The sequence below is a fragment of the Symsagittifera roscoffensis genome, chromosome 6 (genome assembly GCF_963678635.1).
Source record: "Symsagittifera roscoffensis chromosome 6, txSymRosc1.1, whole genome shotgun sequence".
NCBI lineage: Eukaryota > Metazoa > Xenacoelomorpha > Acoela > Convolutidae > Symsagittifera > Symsagittifera roscoffensis.
The window spans coordinates 23,933,700-23,948,272 of NC_087067.1; the positions used below are offsets into that span (position 1 = coordinate 23,933,700).

A 14,573-nucleotide genomic window follows, 5' to 3' on the forward strand; every position below is an offset into this window, starting at 1 on the left:
TGAAAACTTACTGTTTATTTTAGACTTTTAGGAAAAAAACTTGATGAAGAATTTTTTCTGGATGTTTCATATAGCGCTTGTTTGTCAAAAAAGGTTTCGAACAAAAATTAAAAAATTTAAACTTTTTGCACAATATTTTGAATTTTTCTTTTTCAATTTTTTGTTTTTTATTCATTTTATGGCGAGAAATATTGTTGCTCATGCCTAATTTACTAGTTTTTTTGTAGAGTTCTCAAATCACATTGCGCACTAAAATAGACACTTTCTACACGAAATGTAAGAAAAAACTTTTACATCTATATTTTATGAAAATGGTGCGAACCTTCTGAGCCACTTGCACATCAACCGCCTGTCCTTGTTTTGTTATATTTTTTAGTCACAAAAACATTGACGTTGGATTTTATTTATAACCGACAATTGATGCCATTCATATAGATTAATTTTAGTCTGAAAAAATTTTATAATCATTCGCTTGCTAATCCACGTGCGTGCGTTTCTTGTGCACACACAAATTTTAATGTTCTGCTTCAATTTTTTCTCATATACACAATCTCAATATACAAATTCACTTCAATATTTTAAAACCATTTGATAGTTTAAAGCATATTGTTATTAATTATTGAGAGAATACTTAAGTTCCTGTCTTTTTATACAACTTTGTACAAAAAATTGTAAAACTTTAATAATTTTAATCAAGTTGAAAAGATTAGATTGTATGGTTAGATGGAGAAAAGTGCGTTTATCACAGAATCTCATTCTACTTTTGAGTCGAACTACAGAGATACTAGAGGTCACTATACAGCAGCCAATTCAACCCCCCAAGGCGGACTAGAGAACGGGAGAGGGAGAGAGGGAGAAGATGGTGGTGGATGCGGGGGTTCAGGTGGTCAACGTGGTCTGGTCAAGTGTGAGTTCCGGGGCTTCGACGAGTGGGTCGCCCTCTCACGCCCTTACCCGACGCCTTTTGCAGTTATCAGGCAAGCACTTTTCTAGGCTTCTTTCATATTCCCAAATAAACCCTTGTTGAGTTAAAAATTAAAGTTTTTTAAAATTGAGCAATATTTGCATACAAAAATTATTCAAATCTGTTCTTTTCACGTTATGTTTTAATGAGATCTATAACGCCAAAAGTCCTTTCAAACAGCGTTTTTGAACAAAATTGAAAAAAAGGAAGTGTAAAAAATGAAAAATCGTATGATTGTTTTTTGTCCGTAGACAAATGATATTAAAAACTATTTTATTTGAAGCTTGTTAACCCACCACTCCCTTTTTATGGCAGCCGTAATTTTTTTCATGTTTCATTATTATATAATCTATAACACCAAAACTCATTTAAAACAGAGTTTTAATCAGAACTGAAAAAATTGACAATTTTTAGGAAGACTACCTAAAAACTTATTAGGAAAGGACCGCAATCACTTTACCAAATATGCTGGCGGATGAATTGTTTTCAATTTTAATTCAAAATTTAAATAAAAAGCGCAAAAAAATTAAAAAGTTTAATTTCAAGCTATGCGCGCTACAAAATGTATCAACCTATGTAGTTTCACATTCGAAGAGCACCAGCTTGAGCTGACAATGAAGGCTATCCAGTCTTTTTAAAATGCCAAAACCGGACTTTCAAATTCTTGATTCATCATGACTTTTTCTAATATAAACCGCCGTTCAATTTAACAACCGATCAAAAAACAAAATGTCTATCAAAAAACATTTGTGAAAAAACTCTGAATCAACTAAATCAATTATCTCTTAAGTTGTGCAAAAATCCACTCAAATCTGATGAATTCAAATTGATAAGTTTTGAAAGAGTTTCCGCGTCAAATTTGGCCGGAACATTGAATAGTTTACGCATACATACCAAGAATCGATTTTTCAATTCTATTCTCAATTTTTGCTGTGTCTTGAGACTTATGAGTTTTATATATTTTTTCCATACGAATCAACGAAGTTGTTAATTGAGTCACTGCAATGTTCAGATCCTATAATGTTACTCAGATGTTGTAGAACCTCATTTACATATAGCTTAAACAAAAATCGAGTTTTCTTAGTTCTATAGTTTTAGTTTTATAGTTCTTCCTTTTTTTCCACCTAAAATTTATTCGCAAGAAAAAGTTCTACTGACTTTGTAAAACCTTCAGGACATTTCAGGACTATTTGCAGTGACAGAAAATAAAATAGCATTCTGGTGATTGGGATCGAAATATTGTTTTTAAATTTGTAGTAACAAATTTTGATCAGGAAAAATTCTTTTATTGTATAACATTGAGATAACATTTTTTTTAAATTAGGTCAGTATGTTTCGAAATATCAGGTTTCTGGTCAATGATTACACGTGAGTTGTTAACATTTTAGGTTTCTCGAGAAAATGAATGTTCCATTTAGTTTTTTGGATTTTTCGCCGCTTGTAGCCATAAATTGAGCTTTTCTTATATTCATTGTCATTTCCTTCGCTGCCGTTTTAATAGTATTCATTGTCATTTTGATGGTTTTGTAAGATGATTCAACTGGAATTGTTAGTGAGTAATAATTGTTTGATAACAACTTGTTTTTGAGATCAACAGAATAAACATCCACTCTGGATCAAATTTCATTGTCTTTGTTCAAAAGAACAGCTAAAACTCGAAATAAATTGGGAACAAGCTCAAACTTCCTAAAAAACTATGAGCTTTGGCAAATTAGTTCAAGGTTAGCCGGTTGATGGGTAAGTCGCCCCATGTTATTCAAAGCGCACTGATTGAAGAAACAAAAATCAAAAGTTAGAAAAAAAATTTTTTCTAAGTTTTTGGTTCATATTTTAACCAATAATTATTGGACAAAAATTATGACTTAACAAAGCAATATGAATTTTTGTATGTTTTTTTTTCTAAACTGAATAATGTTAAATTAATTACAAATGAAAGGCAGTTGATAGCTAAAATAACGTTAAAACTGAAGTAGATTTAAATTTCGAGACCAGGCTAACGTCAAATTTATGTCCTACTTAATTAAATTTTTTTTAACTTAACTTTGCCTGAAAAACAAAAAAAATCAGACACTGCCACAGTTATTTCATAAAATCCACAACTAGGAAACCTTAATTCAGTCAATAGTTTCCCAACAATTCTCGCCTTAAGAATGCATGTTATACCTACGTTTGTTTTTATAAACATGCAGGGCATTTTTTGACAAGGCAATTTTCCTATTGGAAAAATAAGGTCAGCCGTTTGTAAAAAGTTTTACGATGGCCCAGCCAGTTTGAAAGACCTTTGAAAAATTTAGGGGCAGAATTTACCAGAATTGAAGGGATCGTGCCCTCCCCCTGGCGCACTGCCTCTTGTCCCCCCTGTCACGTGTCTGTAAGTGTGTCTGTGTTTCTAGCGAAAGGGGTCAGTCGCAGCTGGCGATCCCTGAGCTGCCGGAGGACGAGATGTTCAGCTTCGGTGCACTGTATGAGTCATCGGTTGCCAGCCTCATCCTGTCACACTCCGACCTCATCATGTCCGACAGGTAAGATGGGTTGCTGGGTGGGGGGGGAGGGGGATGGCTACGAGCTTGTTTATACTACTGAGCATCTAAGCAATGTTTTTAGAATTGGTTATTTTTTACTCTGATTGTGATATTTAGAATTTTCCTAAGTTCGGTTTATCAGCCAATTGAGAATTCACATTGTGAAGTAAAGATAATTTAACAGATGGCACAATCAATTTCATTTGCAAAAATGAGCACCAATTGTTCAAACTTAGTCGCAATTGACTTTTCTTTCCTTCCCCATCCGCTGGGACAATTTTTATTCTTAGCTTCGCTTATGTTGTTAAAACGACATCTTCTTGTTTCATACAAATACAACCTCTAAAACCAGGGGCGGATCTAGAACTTTCTCGAGGGGGGGGGGGATTTTCCCAGAACACTTTAAAATCTTATTTTGAACAAAAAAACTTGCGCCGCAGTCAAGTTTTTGAAAATTATTGTATATATTGTGTTCCCAATATATATTGTATTAATTAGTATATATTGGTCCCCTTAAAAATTTTTAGGGTTGGTCAGCCGAAAATGAATGTGATAAAGTAATATCAGAGGCTGACCCTTTGGTTGGTAAGGGGTCGAACCCCTGAAGGGAAAGGACGAATTTTTGCTTTACTTGTTTGTGTTATGTAATAGATGTGCCTACATTGGGTCGCAAAGAGGCGCACTGGCACCCATGATCCAACATGACCTGGACTTGATCGACCCCATAGCCTGCTACGCGCCACTCAAAACACACGTCAAGGTACACACACACATACATATATATACACACACATTCACACACACACACACACACACACACACACACACACACACACACACACACACACACACACACACACACACACACACACACACACACATACACACACACATTCTCTCTCTCTCTCTCTCTCTCTCTCTCCAACTTCATATTGCATATGCATAAACTCTCATATCGCGGATTTGCAGCAAAACGGGTCGCCCATCATAGAAGGTAATACGCAACCACATGCGAAGCATAAATGATATCGATGGAAATTAACCAACCCTGTTTGACGAAGAAACTTTTGAAAAGCACTTTTGAAAGAGTTTTTTAGACAGCTTCACCGCGCGTGCCATAAAAAATGTTCAGAAAAAAATTGTTCTTTTTTCACTTTTCACAAATGCTGATCACGAAAAGCATTTTTTGCGTGCGCTCTGTTTAAAGTCTAAGCAGAAAAGCGTACGCTAAAAATGCAATGTGATCAGCATATGGTTTCCCCAGACATATCTAATAATAATAATTGTAGTTCCTGCGAATCGCAGAGGAGCTATCAGTAGGCCTAAACAGTCCTGTCGAGGATAATCCATTTGTATTATCTCCCCACATTCCAGACAGTGTTATTTTGCTGAGCGAAGCTGTTTTTTGCGACTCAAGGCCGTTTTTTTTGCGTCTAGAACTTTTACGTGGTGCAGTCAAATTTGGTCAGGTTGTGGTAGACCTGAAGCTGGAGGTCAAGTGAGAGCTTGTCCTCACACACTATCATTGCCATGGCATGGGATCGAATACACGATCTGACGATTTCAAAGTGAACGCCTTACCACTGTGCTAAGTGCCTCTCAAAGTTGAGGGTTCATCAGTCAAAAACTGAGCTCAGAAAAAAGTACCCAGAAAGGGGAGGGTATTGTTGGACAACGGAGGGGTCAAATCGGGGTTATTGGAAAATGCTCGCCCGATTTCCGATTACGGAGGATTTCACCAGTTTGGCGGGTCTACAAAATTAACTTTTCCAGTTGATTTTTCACGCCCTTCCGACTCCCTAGTTAAATTATAACTTAATAAAACCTATTCAATTTGCAATTTGGATTTACGGAATTGTTTAAATATGTTCATTTGTTCTCAGAAAATATGTCAGCTCGATATTGTCTTCATTGTTTTTCCAGGAGAGTGCCATATTCCAAAAGCAGTGCAAACCGTACACGTACGATGTAGCCGAAGAATACTTCGAAAACAACGCCAAATTGCCTTCGGCCGATCGCACTTTCTACGACAAGATCATCGTGATGGACTGTGTGCTGCACGTGGCAGACATGCGCCGATTTCTCAAGTCGCTCAAATTTAGTCTCGCCAAAGATGGTAAATGACAAAACACGGGTATTTCTGGATATAACCCCCTGAATGATAAAAAAAACTCATTGAAATACTGCCATTACAAGATTGGGTCGTTTTTATTTCAAACGCAGAGCTGATATCCCGAGCGTCGAATCAACTTTGAATTATGCAGAATTTGTTAGCTAAACGACTATTAAAAACGCATTTGGGCCCATATTTATCAAATTTATGAAGGAAAAACGGCAAAAAAAGAGAAGAGCCATTTTAAGGATTAATTGAGCAAACTTGAGCAAACTTTGTGGTCAGTCCCATAATATTATCCTGCCTCCCTCAGTAAAATCGATTCAATTTTGTTATGAAGTTTTTCGTTTTCATTTTGCAACATTAATGGGGGTTATAACCGACAAGGCCCCAAAAACTTGTCTTTTTCCATTATTCTAACCCCAGCTTAAAGAAAAAGTTAGGAATTTAATGGAAAAAACTCAAATATGGTTGCTTGGAAATTTTTAAGGTCAATGGACTTATTTATGTCTCAAAATTTGATCACGCTAAAATTATATTTTTCCAGGCTTGTTAAATTTAATTTTGTTAAATCCTTTTAATTTTGTTAAACTTAGTTTCAAATTCATTTCCAGAAGGCAAACAGTGCAAACAAACAAAGACGTGAATAATTTTGGGCTTTGCAAATTTAATTTAATTTTATTTGATTTTACAGCAAAATAAAAATATACATTCATGAAAGCTCATTTTCATAACAATTTTCGAAACTTCCGTTGAATATTTTTCCATTCTTTTTGCTTCAGTTTTTATGCATGCCAAATTAGCGGCGAAAAAAACTGAATAACAAATAATAAAGTTCTTCTCAAAATGTTTGGACAATAAAAAATTTGGATTTCGCAACCTATTGGCTGACAAGAACGGTTTCATGTGTTCACTACTCAATGACTAGAAGAAAAAACTCCGTTGATTTGACTCTCAATTAAATATGAAGTTAATTGTCAATTAAACTAGCAATAAAATCATTCAAATTGGGATAAGACTCACCGAAACAGTCGAAAAACATTGAGCAGAGTAAATGGCTGAAAACCAGTTCTCTAATTGTCAAAACAAAAAAAGGATACAAGAGGAATACAAAGGACTGTGGGTCTGATATTTTAGTGGTATCAGCTTTGCCATAATTAATTTTCGTTATAGAAGATGCATGCATGATGTGATATGCTTATTGCAAACTTCAACGTGATAACCTAATATATTAAAATTAACAATTTTTTGTGACTGTGGGCGAATTTTTTTTTTGACTATCCGAAAACAACCTTCTCTTTTGGCAATTAGTGATCATTTTTGGCTATTCGGGTTATTACCTCAGTTACTTGCTACCGATTGATCTTTCCTATGCTTATTACACTTTTTTCATGCATTGGGAATTAGAAAATTCAATTGAGTGCTTAGTGGCGAAGGCAATTGTGTGGAGACAGTAAAAAACGTTATTTGTCCCAAATTGGCCAAAATGGCAATCTTTAAACCCCCGTAACTTTACAAAAAATATTCACAGGTAAAATATCTTTTCAAATTTGAACTCAGGACAACAATACTTTTTGAATGATGAAAAAAAAATTCCGTCAAAAATTGCTAGTTAAGAAGTCAAAATTTGTCCGAAGAAAAAAAAACCACCCCGAGCACAAATATTCCGTTACTTTCGTATTGAAAGTCGAAACAATGAGGCAGGCTATTTGTTCTTATTAATTCAACCACGATTCTTAATATTCAGTTGAAATTCATAGTTTGTCAATATTTAATTAAGCAAAAATTATCTGAGAACATTTTATGGACAGGCCTGATACGAGCAATCTTGCTCAATTTTATCTTGCAATATCATTTTCCTGCTAATGATCAATGTGAAACAAATCGCGGTATATTTTTGGTGGTGTTTTTCTCCAGTCAGATTTTGACTTTTTTGCCATTTTTGAAACTTTGTTGTACGTCTCAAAGCTATTGATGCCATGAGGTCAAAGTCATAAGCAGTTAGGCAAACCTTTCAAAATTAAACTGAGGCAGGCAATTTGATTTTTTCAAATTCCCTCATCACTTAACTTTTAAAGTATATATTTTTCACCGAGACATTAGAAGGCAACCGCAAGATTCAGTCCGGTTATATTATACAATGGTGCAACAAACCTGCTGGAGAGGTCGCCAAAAAAGCCTTCTCGAAGACTAATCGATTCAACAATTTTCGATGACAGATAATTAATTTTTTCCAGGGCGGTTGGCGATGAGCTGAAATACTCTTCCAACAGCCCTGATATAATGTTAATTTCATTAACAAGATATTACGTTAATTTCATTATCAAGACGTTAATTTCATTAACAATTTAATGATTGTGAATGATGAATATAAAATTCAAATTCAAATTCAATTCCTCGTCCAATCGCCCATTTTGACCTGAAGTAAGAAACCAATTGCGAGCGCTTGGAATTTTTAATATTGGTTACAAGAGTTGAAGTTGATAATTGATATTAAATTGCGTGGCTAAATTTAAAAACCTATATATATTGAATTTAAAAATGAAAGTTAATTGTGTCAGGGTTGATATTTTCTAAAATTAAAAACTGCATTTTGAAAAATTATAGATTGAAGTTTTGATATGTACAATTGGAGTCTGAAAAAAGTGGTTGAATTTTAAAATTTATAAAATTTAAGCATGAAGACTGAAATTTGAAAAGATGCAACTGAACTTTCAAAAATTTTGGATGGAAGATCCATCAAAGTTGTGCTTTTTGTAGGTATCATTTTGGTAATGCATAGAGCGGGTGCCCTCACAACTCTGCCGTTATTCAGTCGGGCCAAAGAGATGCTGAGAGAAGAGGAAAGTGACAGGCCATACATCGAGATCATGAAGACACTGCAGGTTTCATCTTCAATCTTCGTTTTTTTTGCTAATACGACCAACAATTAACAAATTGATAGTTCGACGAAAAACTCTCACTTGACCTCTCACTTCTGCTAAAATAGTGTTACCTCATGAAAACTCTAGACGCAAAAAAAGGCCTTGAGCCGCAGAAAAGAACTTCACTCAGCAAAATAAATCAGTCTGGAATATGGGGAAAAATTGAAATGGACTTTCATAGAACCTTTGAGAATCGCAGAAATCAAATTCATTATCAGGGGCGGATCTGTGATTTTCTCAATGGGGGCAGACAAAAACTTTGTCATTGTCGATTTTTTTTATTGGTTTCCCGAGCGCTCCCAGAACATTATAAAGACCCCATTTTACAAAAATTGGTCGCAGGCGAATTTTTACACATTTGAGGTCCGGCTAATCATATCTTTCAGATGTTATAAGCAATTTTTCTCGAAAACGCTTGGTTAAAAAGTTCCAAAATGATTTAAAAAACATCCCAAGCATGAATATTCCGCGTTTTCTTCAAAAGGCAGTCGGAACAATCAGGGATCTGCTCTGATACGAGCAGTTTTGATTATTTTTGTTTTGGCCGAGCCATTTTATCATTATGCTTTTCCATTTACTGTTACAATTTTTGACGAAAGTGACGAAATATATGCACTCGGGGGTGGCTTTTTTCCCAGACAATTTTTAACTAGCCATTTTCGGCGGATATTTTTACACCCTCCTAAAGGTTAGAGCTCAAATTATGTTAAAACTTTTGCTTCACCTGTGATGTTTTTCGGGAAGTTATGGGGGTTTGAAAATAGCTAATTTCGTTAGTTTGAGACAAGTACCGCGAGCTTCATTTCATTCCATAGCGGCAATCTATTCCGGCTCAGCAATCGTTCCAAAACGAACTGAGGCAGTCTGTTTGTCCTTAGTTTTGCATTACTATAGCAAAATCAAACTTTATACTTTACTCAGCGAATGGTGGATGATTTTTCAAAAAAAATAAAAAGTTTTTTCATTTATTTGAGAAAATTTTGAAGTTAAAAACTACTCCATAGACTTTTTAGGGCAGTCGGAACTTCCAGAGCTTCACACTGATACGAGCAGTCTTGATCGATTTTTTTTGCCGAGCTATTCTATTAGCATGCGTTTCTTTTTACTAGGCAGCGTTTTTGACTGTTTGTGTGTAGAGTGTGCGTTGTGATGTGGCGTGGGAAATAGAGACGGCGCCTATTCGGATGAGTCAGAGCAAGTGGCTGTTCATGATGAAGAACAGGTTCCCCTCCGGCGGCTTCCTCGATTCCTGTTCCGACAGTGACGTCGGGTATGGGCTCCGAGAACTCATCGAGGTACCTATTTCATCAGGTCGAAAAAATAGTAATCCTTTTCTTAGCTCAAACATTTAGAACTGGTAGAGCTCAACGGAAAATAGAATGACTATATACAGCAAGAGCAAAAAAATTCCATTTAAAAACTTTTCTGGGAGATTTTAGCCAATATTTTTTCTTTTTGCATTGCATTAAAAGATTTGTAAAGAATGTTTTTATTGAAATTTGACTCAGAAAAATTTTTAATTCACTCAATCAGAAATGATTCTCAAACCGGGCAACTTTTTGGAAAATCTTTAGGGCCAACCGGGCAACCTTTTGGAAAAATCTTAGGCTGCCAGAATTGAATGATTTATTTCGAAGGGAGGTTAGCATGCATAAAAAAGTGTAAAATTTTAGGGAATCCTTAAGTATCAAGGACCAGAGGTTGAGTTCTACGACAGACTCTTAGTTGTCTCGGCCACCCACCAACTTCCGAGTGCTAAAGTTCCGATCATCCAGCGAACACGAGACAAAAATCAGCTAGCGGATTTGTTCAACTTGCCATACAAACTGAAAGTGGACGAGGGTGTCGAGAAAATTCTGGCCGAGCAGGAGGTGGAGAAAAAGAAAAACGAGAAACTTGGAATTTTTAATTAGCTCTATTCATACAATATTTGGTAGTCAGCAAGTTAGAATATGCCTGCATAATTTATGAATTACTCTATTTTAAACGTCTTTTTTGAAATTAAAAAAAAAACGTTAGTTTTTATCATCAGCAATTGGTGTGGACTGTAAAGGCCTCTTCATGATTTGATGCTGCTCAATTTTTTTCCCATGAACGTCGCGAGAAAAATATAAGATAGAAAAAAGTTTGTCTGACTTTTTTCCTGACAACAAAGTCTTGCTAATTAGTCTACCGGCTGGAAACACAGTCGTCGCCGAAAATGCAACGCACCAAAATTTTGAAATCAACCACAGCAAAATAATTATATTTTAATTCTTTCTGATTTTGTCTTTTGCTTTGTCACGAAGAAACTTCGAAATACTTGTGTTAAATGAAGCTTTTTCGTAAAAATGTCAGTGTCCTGAGATCAATGTTAGAAGCAACTTCTATAACTATTGTCTTCAAAGAAATCGAAATTTTGTACTGTTCAGGAAGATTTATTTACATCATGTTTTTGGGTTATCTTGAGTAGGTAAGTGGCCCAAAAAGGTGCCATTAACCCATTGAGTTTGCCTGCCTGTAGTTTTACGAGACATGAAGAGAAGCGACTTTTATTGGCTAAAAACCAAATAGCCGGCAAAGTTCATTCACGAGCGAAAAATATCAACATTCAAATATCAAGTTCTTCTTAATCTTTTAAGTGATCTTAAATGTTCTTAAGAATTCTTAATCACCTTTAGTTGATGTTTCAAGCATGATATTTTTTGTTTCGTTCCAGACTAAAGAGGTAGCACAGAAGGATATAAATCCTCCTGGTTGTCTGCTCTGCAGCTTTCTCACAAGCAAAAGACGCTCTTTTGAGAAAATAGTAACTGTCGCCTCGGCTCTCGTACTGAACCAAAAAGGGGAGATCCTTTGTTGACGAACTGGATTACATATACGATTAACAAATTAATTTTCTTGTATCAAAGATTGCCTTCAACTACTTAATAAAACAGTGTCACTTGAGCTTGAGTTGAGCGAAAAAAAAATACTTGAGCGAGTTGCGTGTCACAAAAAATCACTTGAGCGAGTTGAGCGAGGTCATTTCCTAGAAGCTTTTGGTGTTAGCCCAACAGATTTTGTTCGTTGAGCGATTAAAAATTTCTTTTAAGCAAGTAGTGAAATGGAGATCCAATGCAGTGACTTGATAAATAATGGGATTAACTGCTGTCTTCAAAAGTGCTTGTTTTATTATGGTGTGCGATCCCAAGTCCAAACTGTTGCATAAAATTTTCGATAAAAAGGAGCCGAATGAGCCCAATTTTTGGTACGATCGGTCGCCTAGTTATCACGGAATATGGAACCAATGGTGACCAATAAGGATCCCATGCATTAGTAACTGGGGCTCATTAATCCCCTTCCATGGCAAATCAGGGACTAAAATTGGGCTCATAATTAGCCGCTTTTGTACACAAAAGTTTCTCCGAAAGACTCGAACCGACTCATTTTGAACCCAAAACCTATGTGCTACCTCTGCCCTTAAAAAATACTGTTTGTTTGGTCAATTTAAAATAAAATTAAGGTACTGAATGTGCTCAGTTTGCCAAAATTGTTCAGCTCCTTTTGCTAAAGAAAATGGCTCGTCAAGATCTTTCTGATAAAATTGAGCTTATTCAGCCTTTTTGTGAAAAATTGACCATATTCAGCTAACAAACTGAGAAATTGGAGGCCAAAATTGAGTTTCATTTGCTAAAATTTGGGCTGATTCAGGTTTTTGATAAAATTGAGCTCGTTCGGTGAGTATTTCTTAAAATTTTATTCACTCAGCACCCTCCATGGTAAAATGAGACCAAAATGGCAACCAATTTTGACCCGGATAGATACAAAGCGTGTGTTATAAAAGTTTTTTTGTTTTAGAATCCTTACTTGAACGCTTAAGACAATTTTCACCGACCGAGCTAAGATTTAGAAGGAACATATTCGTTCGTGTTGAGCATCGAATACATCAGTATTAATACCAAGAAAAACCTCATCCCTGCCAGCAAACATGTAGAAAAATTCTTGCTAAAAATCGTTATCTTAGCTTTGGTTTTAGCTTTTTTTTCCTAGCTTTTGGTTGTCTTAGGTTTATTTTTACTTTTGATTAAACAAAAACACTGATGTAAAAACAGCAAGTAAAATTTTTATCTATCACATACTTAATTTTTTTCAACGTTTGACCCCATTTTGAGCTCTTTTGGTTGCCATGACCATTTACACAGTCTAAACCATTGCGTTAGATTTTATTGAATTTAGTGATTGAGCAGTTGCGTATACAATTTTGCTTATTGGGTCCATGCGTCCCACTTAAATATCCATAGCATAGCTTGGCACTCCTACAGGTATATATTCTAGGCAAAAAGATATAAGAATAAATCTGACCTATATCTCGGCGCACTGGCGAATATATACGAGCGTTTTGTGAAATCGTACAAAAAACCTCTAGACGATTACTTTTCTTATGGTGAAATCTTTGCCTTCAGAAGGTACCTTCGCATGATACAAAAAATAGATAGAAAACAGCGGTGCTTTCCAAGAATGAACAAAAAAACTTCGTTAACAAAAATCTCCAAGTTAAAAATTTGTTAAGTTCTGGTTCAGTCCAAGCTGTGATCGCTCAGCCTTCAAAACTTGCTATTAAAAAAATGTATTATTCACATGTCTGAAATACAAGTTTTTTGCTTGTTTTGTTCACCCGCATCCAAGTTTAGGCGTAAATAATCGATTATAACGGATTATTATGATGATTTTTTGACAATTATAATCCATTATAATTACCAATAGGTCTTTAAGGGATTTATAATTGATTATAATCGTGATATTTTCCAAGAGACTATAATCTCCTATAATCAATAATAATTTATTATAATTGATTATAGTTCTTACTAAAAACTCTTAAAACCATTTATAATCGATTATAATCGATTATAATCACTTATTTTGCCGAAGTTTTCCTATATTCGAATTATATCTTGTGGGTTATTATTTTTGTGTCAATAAGAAACTCTCTAAAAGAGAGATCTCTTGAACACTTTGGTTCATCTGAACACAAAGTTTTACCACGAAACAAAAGTTTCATAGATATCTCTTCATATGAGTGGAAAGATTCTTGCGGTAAATGAAAAATAAACTTTCCGAATCAGTCATGAAACTAAATCAATTTGCTGATATTTTGGTGTTTAAAAAAGCTTAAAATATGCATCACAAAACAACTCTAATGGGGAAAAATGAAAAAAAAAACTTATAAATTTGAATTAATTGGAAAACTTTTTTCTCATTTTTCATAGGAACCAACGTCCACAAAAAGCATTAAATATGAGCAATTTAGATGCAACTTCGAAGACAAAAATGGACAAACAAAAGGGATTTTCATCAATTATAATCGATCAACATGGATTTTTGTGCAAAACCAATGAAATAGAAATTTGAATAAAAATAATCGATTATAATTGTATCGAAAAATAGACGAATAAATGGATTATAATTAATTATAATTTGATTTTAAAAAGAGAGATTATAATCGATTATTAATTGATTAAAATCAATTGTTTCTCAATTTTAGTGAGACTGGTGCTAAAATCGTAATATAATCGATTATTAACGCTTGAAACTGGATGCGGGTAGTACAACAGCTTGTATTTTCAGCAGTTCTCTACAAACTTCGACCGCATTAGATCGCTCTTTGTCAACTAGCTTAAACTGTGCTGTAATATAATCACTCTTTGCGGTTTTATTTTGCAACGCCATAATTTTTTCCAAAAAGTCTTGAAACCAATGGTGGGGTCGTCTTTAATTCATTTTACTCAAGAAGGTAACCGAATATGTTTGAAACACTTCTTTGCCCCACACCTATACTTATAGCATTCCTGTTAGTTTTTGAAAACCAAAACACTGTCAGTATCTTCCGTCACAATTTGTGCATTCAAAGTCCTAATGCTTAATTTATCACTGATTAGAACAGATTATTTAAAGTTCCATTTTGTGGAAGAAACGAGTTCTGTTTGATTCACAAATTTTTAACATCCGCTTTTCACTTTTTTCATGAAACTTTTAGACATATCTACCAATTCATTATTGGAAGTCTCCATAGTAAGTTTTTGATCTATTTT

General features: G+C 34.8%; 1 protein-coding gene across 1 annotated transcript; it reads left to right on the forward strand.

Moving 5' to 3' along the window:
* The first annotated feature begins 455 nt into the window (after nucleotides 1-455).
* Nucleotides 456-10,540, forward strand: LOC134847949 (uncharacterized). Its single transcript, XM_063865251.1, has 7 exons — nucleotides 456-977; nucleotides 3,358-3,486; nucleotides 4,138-4,246; nucleotides 5,410-5,602; nucleotides 8,360-8,484; nucleotides 9,660-9,818; nucleotides 10,197-10,540. The coding sequence occupies exons 1-7, from the start codon at nucleotides 724-726 to the stop codon at nucleotides 10,434-10,436; spliced, it is 1,209 nt and encodes a 402-aa protein (XP_063721321.1). The 5' UTR covers nucleotides 456-723; the 3' UTR covers nucleotides 10,437-10,540.
* The last annotated feature ends 4,033 nt before the right edge of the window (nucleotides 10,541-14,573 follow it).